The 15,361-nt window shown below is 29.7% G+C and overlaps 1 protein-coding gene across 1 annotated transcript in view; it reads right to left on the reverse strand.

Moving 5' to 3' along the window:
* Window positions 1-15,361, reverse strand: part of LOC122565571 (neurotrimin-like) — a 240,996-nt gene that overhangs the window by 28,686 nt on the left and 196,949 nt on the right. Inside the window, exons 4-6 of the mRNA XM_043721647.1 lie at window positions 13,408-13,566; window positions 970-1,098; window positions 730-867 (exon numbers count right to left, since the gene is read on the reverse strand). Coding sequence (XP_043577582.1) covers window positions 730-867; window positions 970-1,098; window positions 13,408-13,566 — 426 coding nt within the window. The remainder of the gene's footprint in view (window positions 1-729; window positions 868-969; window positions 1,099-13,407; window positions 13,567-15,361) is intronic.

Consider the following 15,361-nt stretch of genomic DNA (forward strand, 5'->3'; position numbering starts at 1 on the left):
TGGTGATTACCTTTATTGTCAATCTATAATGATCAATTTAAATATTTCTTACAATTTTCTAATAAAATTAGAAATGACCTATGTCTATATAATATCATTCTTTTATTTATATCTATAAAATATATTGATAGAATTTTTGTTAAGAAAAAGTGGGGCACCCTGTATACGCGTAAGGTAATTTTAAGGATAAATATCTGTGTATTACATGAATTAAAAATAAGAAACATGATTGACAGTAACATTATTGGTTTACTTTACTTTACTTGCGTGTTATAACCAGAGATGACAAATGGAGGTTGCACAGAGATATTTTATGAAATATTAGATATCGTATGAAATATTAGTTCAGCTAGGATGAAATGTCAATAAGAAGAGTGCGATTCATTTTATCTAAATGTAACAAGTTATTATGCTCCACACAAACGTATACAAATATGGTATCTGGTGAGCTTTATATAAATTTTGGAATGTTCATTCTTTTGGTTACTCAATCACAAAAAGCTATTAACTTCACTGAATTCTTATAAATTCATATTTTCTTATGTGCGTTTATTTTGCTTGGAGTAATTCGGAAAATTGAAAAGATATAATCAATACTAACGAATCCATTTAATCGATATTAATGAAGTATTATTATAATCTTTATATTTGTCTACGTAAATGTGTAAAAAAGTTTAATGTAACTAAATGCATTCGAACTGCAATTCTATAATATTTAAGTCAAAATACCATTTTTTATAATTTCGTTGTTTTCCTTTGTCCAATAATTGATCGACTTTGGGAAAGCTTCCGAATTACACTCCAAAGTCATCCTTTGTCCCTCTTGTGCTCCGACCAATTGATTTTGAATTGAAATCATTGGACTAACTGCAAGTATAAATTAAATTTGTCTTACTGTAAAGAACATGTAATACTGTATGCATAAAGTTATAAAATCGTATACAAAATGCTATAAAAGAAGATACTCACACTGTACTGTAAGCATTATTCTTTTACTGACTGTAGGTGGTATACCATTTGAAGCGATGCACAGATATGCACCCATTTGCAATCGATTTATCTTAGTGATATTGAAAATAAATCCTTCCACAATTCTCACTGTAACAAAATTAAATACTCATTAAAATCATCATAAGGAAATTTTTTATAAGACTAATTGATCATCATTGCGAGACATATTTTGAATTGTTTTATCATAATAACATAGTGAATTTATACTATTAGAAAGTACTTTTCCTATGTACAGACATCAAGATATTTCATTAACTTGTATTCAAATAGTAAAATTTCAGAACGTTAACGATACATTGAAATGAAATACTTCATGTGCTTCAAAGCTGCAAAACCTTTGCGGAGTAAGAGAATGTTCAACTACGTTTCCCAATAATACACTCCTATAAACTTCTCTTTGCTACAACCGAATGGTTTTAATCAATTAAATACTAAACTCGAAGCTTTTGTAGCATCAGCGGCCAAATGGTTTTCACTACAGTAGCGGGCGAAAGTATTCGTACACCCTTTAAAACACAATAACTTTTTTGAAATTGGACTTTTTTTAGAAGTTAGAAGGATTAGTTTACTAAAAAAAAATACACGCTAAAAATTTCATCGAAACCGATTAAAGTTGCTATGAGTTACTAACGCAATGGTTAAAAGCGATAAAAATTGCAGTTTTTCGCGACTTTCGGCCTAAAATTTAAAGGCGTGTCTCACTTATGCCAGTTGATAGGATTTCGAAGAAAAAAAACTCAAGTTGTTTGGGTTAATCTTAAAAAAGCTATTCTGTTTTAAAAGGTGTACGAATACTTCCGTCCAATACCGTATACCCAAGCTGCAGTCTCGTACATTTTACGTTTAGACTATGTTTTTCTCTTTAGAAGTCACAGTAGACTCGTATAAAAAGCGAATCTGACTTCTTCTTTTTCCGTTTTTAAGTGCAATTATACATATACATACATAACTTTTTTCTACGTTTCACTTTAGTTATATATTGCGGTGGAATATTACATGTTATATGGTGGTATTCATATACAGAATGTTTTTAATGAAAAAAAATACTACAGAAACATGAAAAGAACTATTACTACTACAGTTATCGTTTGTGACAATGAACTTTGAAAATGATCAATCTTTATATGACTTTTAAAGTCCATAAATATTAATAACAATATATATCAAATATTAAATAATTGTCAAATATTTTATCAATTCATTAATTTACGAGTAAAGGGATCACTGAAAATGTTGTTTTACTATGTATACTGATTGATGGATTCTTAAATTTTTATACATTTAAACACTTTGTTAACCATACCTTCGATGTAGACTGTTCATTTTATGTAATTTTAGAGCTAAAAGATAAATCAAATGTATATGTGGGTGTATTTATTGTCAGAAATTCTTTAACCTCAATAAAACTATATAAAACTTCTATAAACTATTATAAAATTTCATTCTATATTTTCGAATAATTTTTGTGCAAAAATGTCATCTTATTGCTGGTTTTAGATCATTACGTCCATGTCTTGTAAGTATACATATATTGTTTCACCAAACTTTACTAGCTAGAAATTTCAGTTATTTGGAGAAATGTGAGATCTCTCAGATAAAATTTTTCTACTCTTCAGTATAATGTATAAAATATTTGCATCCAGGTTATTATTTTCAAATTTTTCCTGTCTATAGATGATTAATTATATTGTTATGTAAAATGATCAACTTAGTTCCCATAATATTTCGGATAATGATATAGTAATTTGTTTAACATATAATAAACCATTATTTCTTTTATCAATACTTTTGTATAAATACTTTTGCACTTGTAGCCCATGAGGCTCCTATGAAGTAAGACATGATATCACGTACTTATACATGTGCATGTACGCGTGTATTTATACATGTTATACACGTTACCGTGTACTTGTACATGTTATATATGGGATACATGTACTTACACGTTTTACTGGTTCTACTTTTTACATTACATTTACATATTTACATAGCTATGATGATACTATATTCAAACATAATAGTTTCAAATTATAAAATGCCAATTTCCATGTTTACATATTATACAGAGATTCTCTGAAAATGCATATTTCTTATGTTTTTATTGGGTTTCTAATAATACATGTTTAAAAGTTAATATTTAGTAAAAGTAATATTTAGAAAATATCTAGAAGAATATAAATATAAAATAGTATCTGATAATAAGTCTTCGTTGCTGCATTTTTCTTGTATGTTCTTACTTATCTTCGCTATCTATGCCACATTGTACAAAATTAAAATAAAGCTATACTTTTAACTTTGAACTAATCGATTCAAAGTAAAGATATCTTCTCATTTTTTCTACACAATCAAATATTACATTAATTAGTGTGTAATTAATGTAATTTATTTTTGTAATGTAATTAAAAATTAAGCTCTTTGTTTGACTAAAAGAAAAGTTATTGAAAATTAATCTTCTAATTACTAATTCTTGATCCTTAATACATGATTAAATATCAGTTTTATTATTCAAATGTTATCATAATTTTTTCGTCGTATTGAACCTTATATACACCATTTTTGGGATAAAAGAAATATAAGTATGGCTGTAAATATAAGCACGAGTTAGACAAATAAAATAATAGTATATGCACGTGTAACCTTTTTATTTGAACTTACTCGGTAAAATTTCAAAGTTGTTCCTCTTGAGGACGATGCCGTGTATAAAAAAAGGTTGAGTCTAAAATTTTAGCTTATTTCTGCGTTAGAAACACAGCGTGAGGTATAAAAGAGAAAACTATATATTATATTCCAAACATAGTTGGAAAAACGTTGGATTAAAATGCGTAGGCATACCATGGATAGAATTAGCATTCTAGAATTTCTCTCCATCATTCTCTTTGAATACTAATTGACTAAATTGTAATTTGTCAGTAAATTATACAGTTGAAATGTCGTTGCAAAATTAAACAATTTCAAATAGTTGGAAATAATTGTTTCGATAATCATTAATAACAATTCATGAAGCAAATACTTCTTGCGTTAAGTACTTTGTAAAGTTACCTTACTGAAAACCGTATTTATTCGTATTCACCTATACCTGTATATAGCTTGTTCATCGATTCATTTAGCAGGTCGGCAATCATTTATGAAACAGCAGCGTTGATTCCACATCGCAAGAAGTCCATAATAGCATGGTCGAAATTAATGTTAACTGACCGAGTCGCTCTTTACTTCTGCACCTTCGATGCTGCGTCCATTCCTGGCTTTTTGTTAGTCCGTTTAATCTGAGTAAGCATTCGATGCTATGAATGCATTCCTGGCGAATTGCATGGTGTACATAACGCTTGTCATGAATTTCTTGTTACTTGTAGTTTACTCGGAGAACGTCTGATTATATTCCGTTATAGCAAATATAATTTGATTATATTCTCGAGTAAACGTAGAGTGTCGAATAAGAAGAATGAAAATGTTAAGTATCTCAAGACGTATGTTTTATAACACTATATTAAATATTTTTCGTCTTAATTAAAATGTCCTATTTATCATTCCGAAATATCCCAGAAAATTGAAATTCTATCATTTGCTTTGTGACATATTTATCTTTTCTTGTTTAATTAAAAATATTTAGTCATTATTCTGTAACAGTCTGTATAATATAACTTTACTTAAAAGATTAAAAACATGGGAAACTAAAGTAGGATCATTACAAATTTTTTCAGAAAATCCTCGGAGGTTTCCTAATTTTGAGAAACCACAACAATACGGATGATACGTTTTTACCAACAAATGCCGAAAATACCAAAATAAAATTTATTATGAATTACGCATTTATATTCCACGAAAGTGGTGTTCTTGATTAAAAATAAAAACATACAGAGTTTAATATAAAGTTTTTGGAGGTGCAAGAATATTTTTCAAATTTGTATATTCTAGTGACCTAATCATAGAAAATGGTGTATGGTTTAATAACATGAATTTAAATCGAATAATTATGTGTTATTGTAATTATAAAGAGAGATTATATTAAAGATTCATACACAAAATGTGTCTTATAACACGGATTGTATTGTATGTATAAACTTTTGTTTCACTTTGACAAATGAAATTTAAATTCTGTCTTAAGCCTCGTTCAAATTAATGCAAGCAACTCGAAACCCCTTTATGTATTTGGTTAACTTGAAATATCCTTTCATATTGTCACTCTTATCTTTATTTCATCAAGTCACTTGACTTCAAGCTTCAAGGAAGTTTGTCTGGTTTCAACTATTTCCTCATTTGAAGGGAATAGCAGTTGTTATGTTATTCCGAGTTTCGTACTTCTTGACATTTAACTGCCTAAACTAAGTCGATTTCTTTCGAACTTTATATTCAGTGACATGTACACTTTACATGCATAAAATTTGTATTATATTCAGAATTATAATTAATATCTTACATACATGTTGTATAACCAATACCTTTATTTTTCGTTACACATTTATTTGAAGCCACGTTACTTTAATTCAAATGACTTAAATTTGTGTAACTAGACTAATCTGGTGAAGCTCAGTCTAATGAACCACCTGACAGGCATCTTATGATTGTATGTCAAAAAAAAGGATAATTATGAGCTCTTGAAATTCGATTCTATCCACGTTTGAAAGCGCTGACGTAATTCGTACTTTTCTCTGGAATGTTCATTGTGATTTTTTAATTAAGTTGTGCGAGAGAATAGATTCTTGCTTTCTATATCAGAATTAATATTTTCAGAAATATAATTTCAATAAAGACTTCGCTGAATGGGTGGAGTAGGATTTTGATATTTATTGACAGAGGTGCGACATGTGATATTATTATTTATCGCATGCACGTTGCCTGTTATTAGGCATAATATATTCTTATCAACGACAAAGAGCAAATGATATGCATCGATTTTTGAGTCCAAATTCATCAATATTGACGGAGAATGCAAGAGAAAAATTCTAAAATAATAAACAATGTCGTTCACGTGCCACGCAAATTGTTCTTTTTTTTATTTTTATTTTTGTGATGTGTGAAATATGACAATTCAGTGTCACTAATTTAAGTAGTAAATACGATTTTCTCTAAAAGTTTAATTTCTAAATATGTTTTTGAAAAAAAGAATCCATTATTGTATTTATTTCCTGTCATTATATTATTATTACATGCATATAGTTGACAAATAATGGTAACTTACATCACAATATACACACACATACAATACATTCGTAAATATTAGAATTACATAATTTTTACAGTCTTTAATACCAATTAGCTTCTTTACGTAGTCTGTTCATTAATCAGATGAAATTCTTCTGAAAAATAAAAATATACTCAATACTGATTTAATTCTTACGACATGAATTGAAAATACGAAAAAGTTATTAAGAGATAGCGGGAGCATAAAGTACAAAATAGAAGAAAGAGGTAAAATTATAAAAGATGCAAAACTGTAACAGACTTGTAGAGGAAATTATTTCAAATTATGTATACTGCTCGTTAGAGGATTTCAGCTTCTATTTTTGGTACGGTAGTGTCAATGGCGAATACAGTAGTAACCGCACATAGAGCATGGTCAGTCAGAGAACGTAAATCTCACGGTGGAAAACTAAAAGGCGGTCACACTGGCCGTTCCCGGTTGAATTTTCGATTCGTTGAGCTCTAACTTTGTCTACCTAAGCGCTTAATCTCTGCGCGAAGCAATTTATGTTATTGAAACGCCTGTCGACTCTGTCCTCTGTAATCACTTGCATACGAGATAAACTGTAAACCACTGACCAGACCACTCAATATACTCTACATTCCTATTTTAATTAATTGCTTGTAATCATTGATAGTTTATGTATTACTTACTGATAACTAGGCCATGTTACACACTATCAGGCCTCCCAGTTGACTGAAATGAACTGATTGTTCGAAATAAGTTGATTATTTTATTCCTTTGAAGTAAATAATTCTTGCTAGGAAGATATCATCACAAGCAACGAACCTTGTTTACATATGTACGTCAAACTTGAAGTAGAGAAGAGATACATATAGCAAATAACCCTTGCACATGTGAACAATAAAGGAAACAGTGGTGTATATATGTATATGTTTCACATGGACAGAATTGATTTTATGACCCTTGTTGAGATTAATCATTTTCTGTTCTTCTCTGTGAGGATTATGAACTACTAAAATCTAGACTACCTTTTTTTTACCACTCATATGTATATAAAATTAATGAATATATATTCTAGATTAATCACATAAAGATACAGTAATTTGATTTTCAAATTTTTCAATTTTAAATTTAATTCTATTCAGAGCTAGGTAAAAATAAAGGAATTTTGTATACATTCTTTAAAGAATAAATTAGATTTTTCAAATGTTTCAATTGCATCTTTCATAATGAAATTTTAAATAATTTCTGTAGTTTTTATTTATACAGTTTCTTTTTCATACAAGTTCTTAATTAAATACCTTTTTGTTTAAATCAAACAGTAGATTTTGAACGCCAAATATGGAAATACAAACAATACATGTAGAATCTAAAATTTAACGGCTGTTGGCAAACTGAAAGAATTTACGAATGAGGTCAAGAACCATAAACAAGTTTTCCAAACCACAAAGAATCGCGCATTGCTGTGACATGTATTGACAAAACTTTATTTTCCGTTCGTATTTGTGCACAGTTTCCAGCAAATAGATTTGACCGTTTGTCTACGATTTTATTCACACATACGTGAATGCGAGCAAACCACTTTCCGCGAAAATGGAATCCAAAAAATAAAATACATAAAAGAGGAATAGAGAAGCTATCGAGAATGCATTCGAGAAAGTGAAGGCAAACAAGCAAGAAGAACCGAATGATCAAAGTCACAGTTTAATTCGATTAAGGATTATTCACTAAAACCTTTTTTACTGCGTTTATGTTTTTTTTCTTTTTTTTTTAGACGCTTTATTGTTATTTCAGAAGCACAAACATTGTCTCTAAAGATGTGCACAATATCCTATTTGCGATTACCTGTTTCAGATTGAAAAAAAAAAAGGAAACATAAAATATACCTACATTACCGCTGATAAATATCCGAAAACTTTAGCCGATTTGTAGAAACAGAACATGAATGTTAGTAGAATGCATGAATTAATGAGAAACTAACAGTTAGAAGCAATATTTATCACTTTCTTGTATAATCAACAAATCGTAATCATTTGTTCAAAAATTTACTGTTAGTATATATTAAAATTCGAAACATGATTCATCGATGTATCTAATTGGTTCAAAAAATATCATTGCTGGAATTGTGCAGTCTTTTTTTATTTTCAATAACAGTAAAAACAATTTAGACGTTTAACCTAAGTGAAATATGTTCATTTCTGCAGCATTTTTGAACGCATATGTCCATCCGTTACCGTAAATATACGATGGATCAGACGAAACATTTTCGGAAGGAATTTGTCTGGGTGTTACAAAACCTAGCACACACGCGAAGGCATTTAAAATACAGGAGACATTTTTCTTGTAACTGGCTCGGCATTTCCAGTGGGAGAGAGAATGTAGGCAGCAGTTCGATGCGGTCGAAAGACAAAGGAATGATAAATCGTTACTGTGTCTCGCGAATAAAGTCTTTGCAACTGGCCGTGTGCGAATCAGTACGTACGTATTACTTGGTATTATTGTGCGAAACGCGGCCTGTGTATTTCATTCTAACGTCATCGGCATGCCAACGTGCAGGTGCAGTGCAACGACAGGACCGCTGCATCACGCATCATAGTCGCTAAATAAGTTTGAAAGCCGCCGGTGATAAATTTTCATTGTACCTTCATCGTACGTCATATATTTCTTAGCCCTCTACCATGTTCGTATAAATGTGTATCGGAAACATTTTTTCAAACGGCGTACGCTGTAAATATCGCAACATGAGCAAGTCAATAATTCATTGACCAAGCAATTCGAGTATTCGAATGCAAGACAAGAAGTATTAGTTAAAGTCTTATTGAGAAAACTTATAGACCGAACTTTAAAAATATTGAAGTACAATGTGAAAGCTATAGGTGAAAAACATATATAATAAGTAAAATTCAATATGTTGTCAACCAACTTTATATTAAAGCCATCCTTTCATTTGATTTGAAGATTAAACATGTATTTTTGCGACTTTCTTCAACATATATGAACTTATTGATAACATTAGTTATGCAGATGACTAGACTAACACCATACAATACAAAATACCATAGATGCATTACTTATTTTTGAAAGATTTATGTCTTCGAATCTATAAAAGACTTTTTTTAGTTCAATGACATAAAAGTCAGGAAATCAGTAAAAAAATTTATTAGTTGACTTAAGTGAATTTTTTGTCCAGAAGTAGGTATTATTAATCGTATTGATATGGTTCCGGTATCTAACTGGTTATTGTAAATATATTTTTATTCTACCATCTCTTAGGAAAATTCATTTTAAAAATTCGAAAATGTGTCAATATATTATATCCCTCAATTATTCTTCTTCTACAATATACGTATGTAGGTGACAATCTTTTGCATGCAGTTCTAGTTACGTGTAAAAATTCACATAAACCAATTAATCAAGCCAACAATAATACACAATGCACTTGATTGACTTTTAAAATTTGTTATGTTTGTTTGCAACTTTATTTAAATTCGTATACGATCAATGATCGATGATCCGCTATTATACATCCCATGTATGTGCCATATCTATCTTTTTTTCATTCATCTTCTTTTTTTTTGCCTCTTTCTGTCTATTTAAACAATTCCGAATTCGCACTTCTACATTTTCACCAAGTTTCTTCCCAAGATTACGTATTGATTTTGTATGGTAAAGACCACGTTCAATCGGATGTTGTAACTGTTCAACGGCTGGAATTTACTCACTTGAACTATAAACAGTTTTTTAGTTTTTTCTCTCAAAGGAAAAAAATCCGCTGCCGTCAGATCTCATGAACAAGGAAGCTGCATGTGAAGAGCAGGTCTACATTCTACCCACAGTGATCCAAACTTTTCGTTTAAAAATTAATGATCCGGCCGGCTATGTGGAGCACCATCGTGCATAAAACAAATGAAGTGACGATTCTACCGTGATATATTTTCATGTAATTCGCTTAGGAGACGTAAACATAAAAATTGCAAATATGCTGTTGCACTTTTTATCGATGTAGGCAGAATGGTAGGGCCAATATGATTTTCGATAATTCCTGCTCATACGTTTATCGTGAATCGTCCTGTATTAAATTTTTCAACCATTGCACATACATTTCTGTAAGTCCAAATCTTGACATTTTGTCGATTGAGGATGCTACAACTTGAAATACTGCTTTCATTCGTAAATGATACACTCCAAAATACACGCTCCAAAAAGTGTGCATCGCGTTGCAGCTTATGTAGCATCCAACAGCAAAAACTTCGTTGAGTGGTGTAGTCATTTGGTTGAAGTGCTTGAACATGGTGAATTTTGTAAGGAGGTAAGCCTTCTTCTCCAATTATGTGTCGCACTGTCAAGTGAGTGATTCTCATTCGACGAATTATTTTATGTAGGTCTAATAGTGGATAAGCACAAGCAAAGGCTATGATTAACCTGTTTTTCTTTACGTCAATTGGCGCGGTCATATGTATGATTAGTCAATAGCAGAATATTCTAATATAGTACATATTGTATGTATAATATGATATTCGCTAATAACCCTCAGAGATAGGTGTAACTTTAAATAAATAAAATGCCGTGAATAATTATAAGTTCAATCGTATTTTTAAATTTTTCTTAACATTAAAACAAAAATTGCCAAAATTGTTTATATAATTTCATTATATTATAATATAAAACAAAACTGAAGATACAAGAAACAAAAATTTTCTTTTTTGAAGCCTGGAAAAAATGAAAGTCTCTCTTAAAATTATGTTTTTAGCTGTGAAAAAATATAAACTCGATGTTAATTTTGTTACGTTTCCATTCAATATTTTGTAAACTTTTTCTTATTTTTGTTTACTTCTATTAATTTATTAGGTACACTACCCACTAACTTATTTTTTCTTTTAAGTTCAACAATATTTTCTTAGATAGGTGGCTTCTCCTGATCGTAGACTTTTCTTCCTAGAATTCTCCACAGGTTCTCAATCGGGTTCAGATCAATGTTCAATGCTGGCCATGGTAATAATTCTATTTCGAAATCTTGAAACCACTTTTCTGTAGTGGTGATTGTATGAATAGGAGCATTGTAATGCTGAAAAATTGTCTTCTTGTCTTCTATTTCGGAAAAAGGCAATAATTCGTTATGTAACATCTGATATCCTGTAGCGTTCAATTTACTCAACACAATTACAGTTTTACTTAACATATCAGCCATATCAAGCGTATAACAGGCATGGTCAATCATTTCTTAGAAATATTGAAGAAATAATGCAGAAAATGCGTTAGAGTCTAATGTTATTCACAACACTGTAAAATAAAATAATATGTTTCTAACGTAAAATTAAATTGTTCGTAACTTGAAAATAAGCCTGAAATTAGACTTTTGTACATGAACTTTTTTTACTTTGATATCTGGAATCACGCCTTATAAATATCGCCTATATTTTTTGAATCCTTTGTGTATGTATTGACAAATTTTATAAATCTAAAAGTAAATAGAATTTAAAGTACACAAAAAATTGAGACAGCTATTTCATTGTGAAATGTGCCTGTGAAATGTGAAAATGCCATTTTTACTGAAAATAGCTTGCTAGATGTACATATTGCAGTCATTTATCGCTTTGTACGAGTTACACTCTGCCTATCAATTGACTTTGGGAAATTGTATAATAATCGCACAAAATATATACCTAATTATATCCGAATAAGATACACTTCCTGAAATTTTTATCTAAAGAAAAGAAAACAATATTTATATTCGATAAGGTAAATTGTTCCGTATTACAATGAAAGTACTGTGAATGTAAACAAATTTCTATTTGCAATTAGATAGTGAAATCAACATTTGATTTAAGTTATTACGTTTTATTAAATTTGTTTTATAAAATTGTGTAATGTTAAACGTTAATGTAAAATAATGCTAAATTTTACAAATCAATATGCACACATGTATACAAAAAGAATTTTAATTATTTTTATATTCACATAAATGTAGAAAAATTTTGTGAAGTTTCCTAGATTTAGTACTACATTTGGCATGCTGCAAGAAAATTGTACTAAAGCAGTATATGCACAAAATTGTAATTATTTCGTATAATTTTAAATATATAACTGATTAGTTTTTTCATCTATTATCTTATTGGTAAACTACAAACGACAAAGAGTTTAAATCTAACACTCTGCGAAGTGCACTTGATGCACTTTTCTTGTAAAAGTTTCCCATGTGAAAACATAGCAGTGCAAGATCTAATCTCAGAAAGGAAAGAATTGCACCTCCCAGATCCATCAATCTTCAAGGATAATGTTCATTTAACCATCGTCACACTTGTCTTCCGTAATGTTTCAGGTATCTATCGTTTAATTGTATCCGCACCCACACACACACGTACACATTCATCAGTAAGGGAAGAATGAAACACTTAAGAATAATTGGCAAATCATCTCTTAGGAAGATAATTTGAAAAAGCTTATTTCAAAAATACTTCTAATGGTGAGGTGCTTAGATATTATGTTAGAATTGTTAAATTGTGGAAAGATATTTAATGAATATCATTTATTTAGTTTTATGTTTAATTACTTGTAGTTGGATCTAACATTAATGAATACTTAAACATTTGATGCAATTCGATCAAAAAATTGATATTTTTTTTTATTTTCAAAGTTATGTTATGTTTGAAGAACATTTCTCTACTGTTGATTATTTACTTCTTGCCATAGGATGAAATACTTTGCTAAGCTTAAGCCGAAACAAGGAATACATTTGCTTAATTCAACTTTCATGTTTATCTATAACGAATATTTGAAACTTCATAAAGCTTATGTAAACTTTTAAAGTGTGTGATTAGATAGATATTTTAATTACCATTATATATTCCCGCATTGAAGAGACCTAATCACTTAACTCCGCGAGATTAGGTTTCATTAGTCTTTAATTATTACTCTTTTATCTATACTAACTAATATTAACTACTGTTTTTATCAGTACCTATTAATTGTATATGGTTGCCAGATGATAAGATCAAAGGCTAAAAAATTAGTTTAAAGAGGTTCATACAAGATATATTTTATTTACAATAATTTGGAAGCATGCAAACACATATAGACGGTTTTACTTGAACTGTATTAATGTTAGTCTAACAAAAATAGTCTTTTGATATTTAAAATTCAGTATGGCATTTATATTATATTAAGTAAAAAATAATAGATTAGATTTGACGCCCTTTCGTTAGGTGTAAGGTTAGGTTTCAACACCAGATGTAGATTTCAACATTATCCCTTACCTTCTTCGCCATTTCCAAGGAGTATAGTTTCTCCATCTTCTCGTCTCCATGTAATATTTGGAGTTGGAGATCCTTTAGCAGCGCAACGTAATGTAACGTTGCTTCCTTCTCTGACTATCATATCCGTACTTGTCATATAGTCTAAAATATCGGGCGGAACTGAAAAGAGAAAAATTAGAAATTACACCAAAAAGAGAGAGGTTACCATTATAAATTATTACGTTAAATCTTTCTAAAGATTCCAGTTGGATTTTTCTGTCGCATTTTAGTTCACTGCGATGTAAACCTTTATTATTCTGTTTTAAACGATTCTTGTGTGATTTATAAATAAGGATCTAGCTGAAAATAAATATGCATTTGTATTTTTACCGTAATCGACGACGGAGAAACTCACAAGCGAAAATAATCCTGGCAAGTTTCAACAAGAGAACAAAAGTATTATTAAGACTAAGAAATTGTATGAAGCTTCTAAATCGTGTATTCTTTCAAAAGGCATGAAATTACTAAAGAAAAATCTTCAAACCAGAAACATTAATTATATTTGGGTATGATCAAAATAGAAAAGTACTTTCCCATCTCTGCTTCAACAATACTTTAAAGATATTTTCATTAATCCGAATGATATTCAAAGTATTAAAGTAACTTAGTATTAAGCATTAAAAATACTTCTTGTGTGAAATTCTATAATATTTGCCCTTATAGTGGTGAAAAATATTTATTGTTAATATATATAGGTGTCAAAAATTTGAAGAGTTTCAAAATATTTACGACAAAGATAGTAATAAAGGCTACAAATAACACAATTTATGACACGAAAGGTTAAAAATACAAGAACCCACTTTCATAAGAAACTGAGAACGTTTTTAGCGAATTAAGAAGTAAATTAAGCTTGAGAAGATTAAAACCATTTTTCAGCAAAAGATCCGATATTATTTTTTGATCAACCTAGTACAGAGTGCTTCGGACAGTAGTACACGTCCTATTACGCGGGGAGTAAAATTAGGAGTAAAATTTCCAAGCATTGCTCTAACCACTAAACAGAAGTTTGAGTAGAATTAAGAAGAAATACTTTTCCCAATTCTCAAGAAACAAATGTTGAAACCACCATAAATATTTATTAAAGTAGATAATCAATAACAAGACGCATACACCCTCAGATACTATTGTAACAATTATTATAGTATTGTTTCTTTCATTCAACAGCACAGCAAATACGGATATAATGCTGCAGGAATTAAGCTTAATTAATCAAGAATTGTCAATATCTATAAGTAAGTATTTGAGTACGTTAAAAAATTAAATTACTTATGTATATAAAATGTGTGCGTAGATATCTATATAAACATAAAATTTTTAATGAGAGAAAGATAATCAACAATATATCAAAATCAAAGAAAAATACATTTAACATCTTGAGATCTTGCCGAACAAGTTGCCAATATTTGAATCATTGCCCAAAGCAATGTTTGTTATCTGATTTTATTATCGCAGAAGCAATTATGTTTACTATGCTATGTTCAAAATCCAATTATCCATTTAAACCCAAAGCTACTGAGAAATACATCCTATCGTTCTGTTTAACTACTTCATCACTCTATTTCTTGCTTTTCCTTCCTCTGTTTTCTGTGCATTTTTGCTCGTTTTAAAAGCAGCAAACGGAAACGTACAAGTACATATATATGTACAATGTACAACATGCACTCCACTTGAAGCGTATCAAATTGAAGAATAGTTGTAAATGAAAAAGGAAGTGACTTTAGTTAAAACTGTATTGTCCGACAATTATTTGGTATCTCTGAATTTTTACTTATCGAGAAGTTTGAAAGAAAAAGTTTACGCAACAGAAAGTAATATGCATTAGGAATTAATGAAAAGAGCATGAAATACATTTTCAGAAATTAAAGGAAATTAATAAGAAATACATACTCTGAACTGAAACTACAGAAATAGGATT

This window comes from Bombus pyrosoma, linkage group LG3 (genome assembly GCF_014825855.1).
Source record: "Bombus pyrosoma isolate SC7728 linkage group LG3, ASM1482585v1, whole genome shotgun sequence".
NCBI lineage: Eukaryota > Metazoa > Arthropoda > Insecta > Hymenoptera > Apidae > Bombus > Bombus pyrosoma.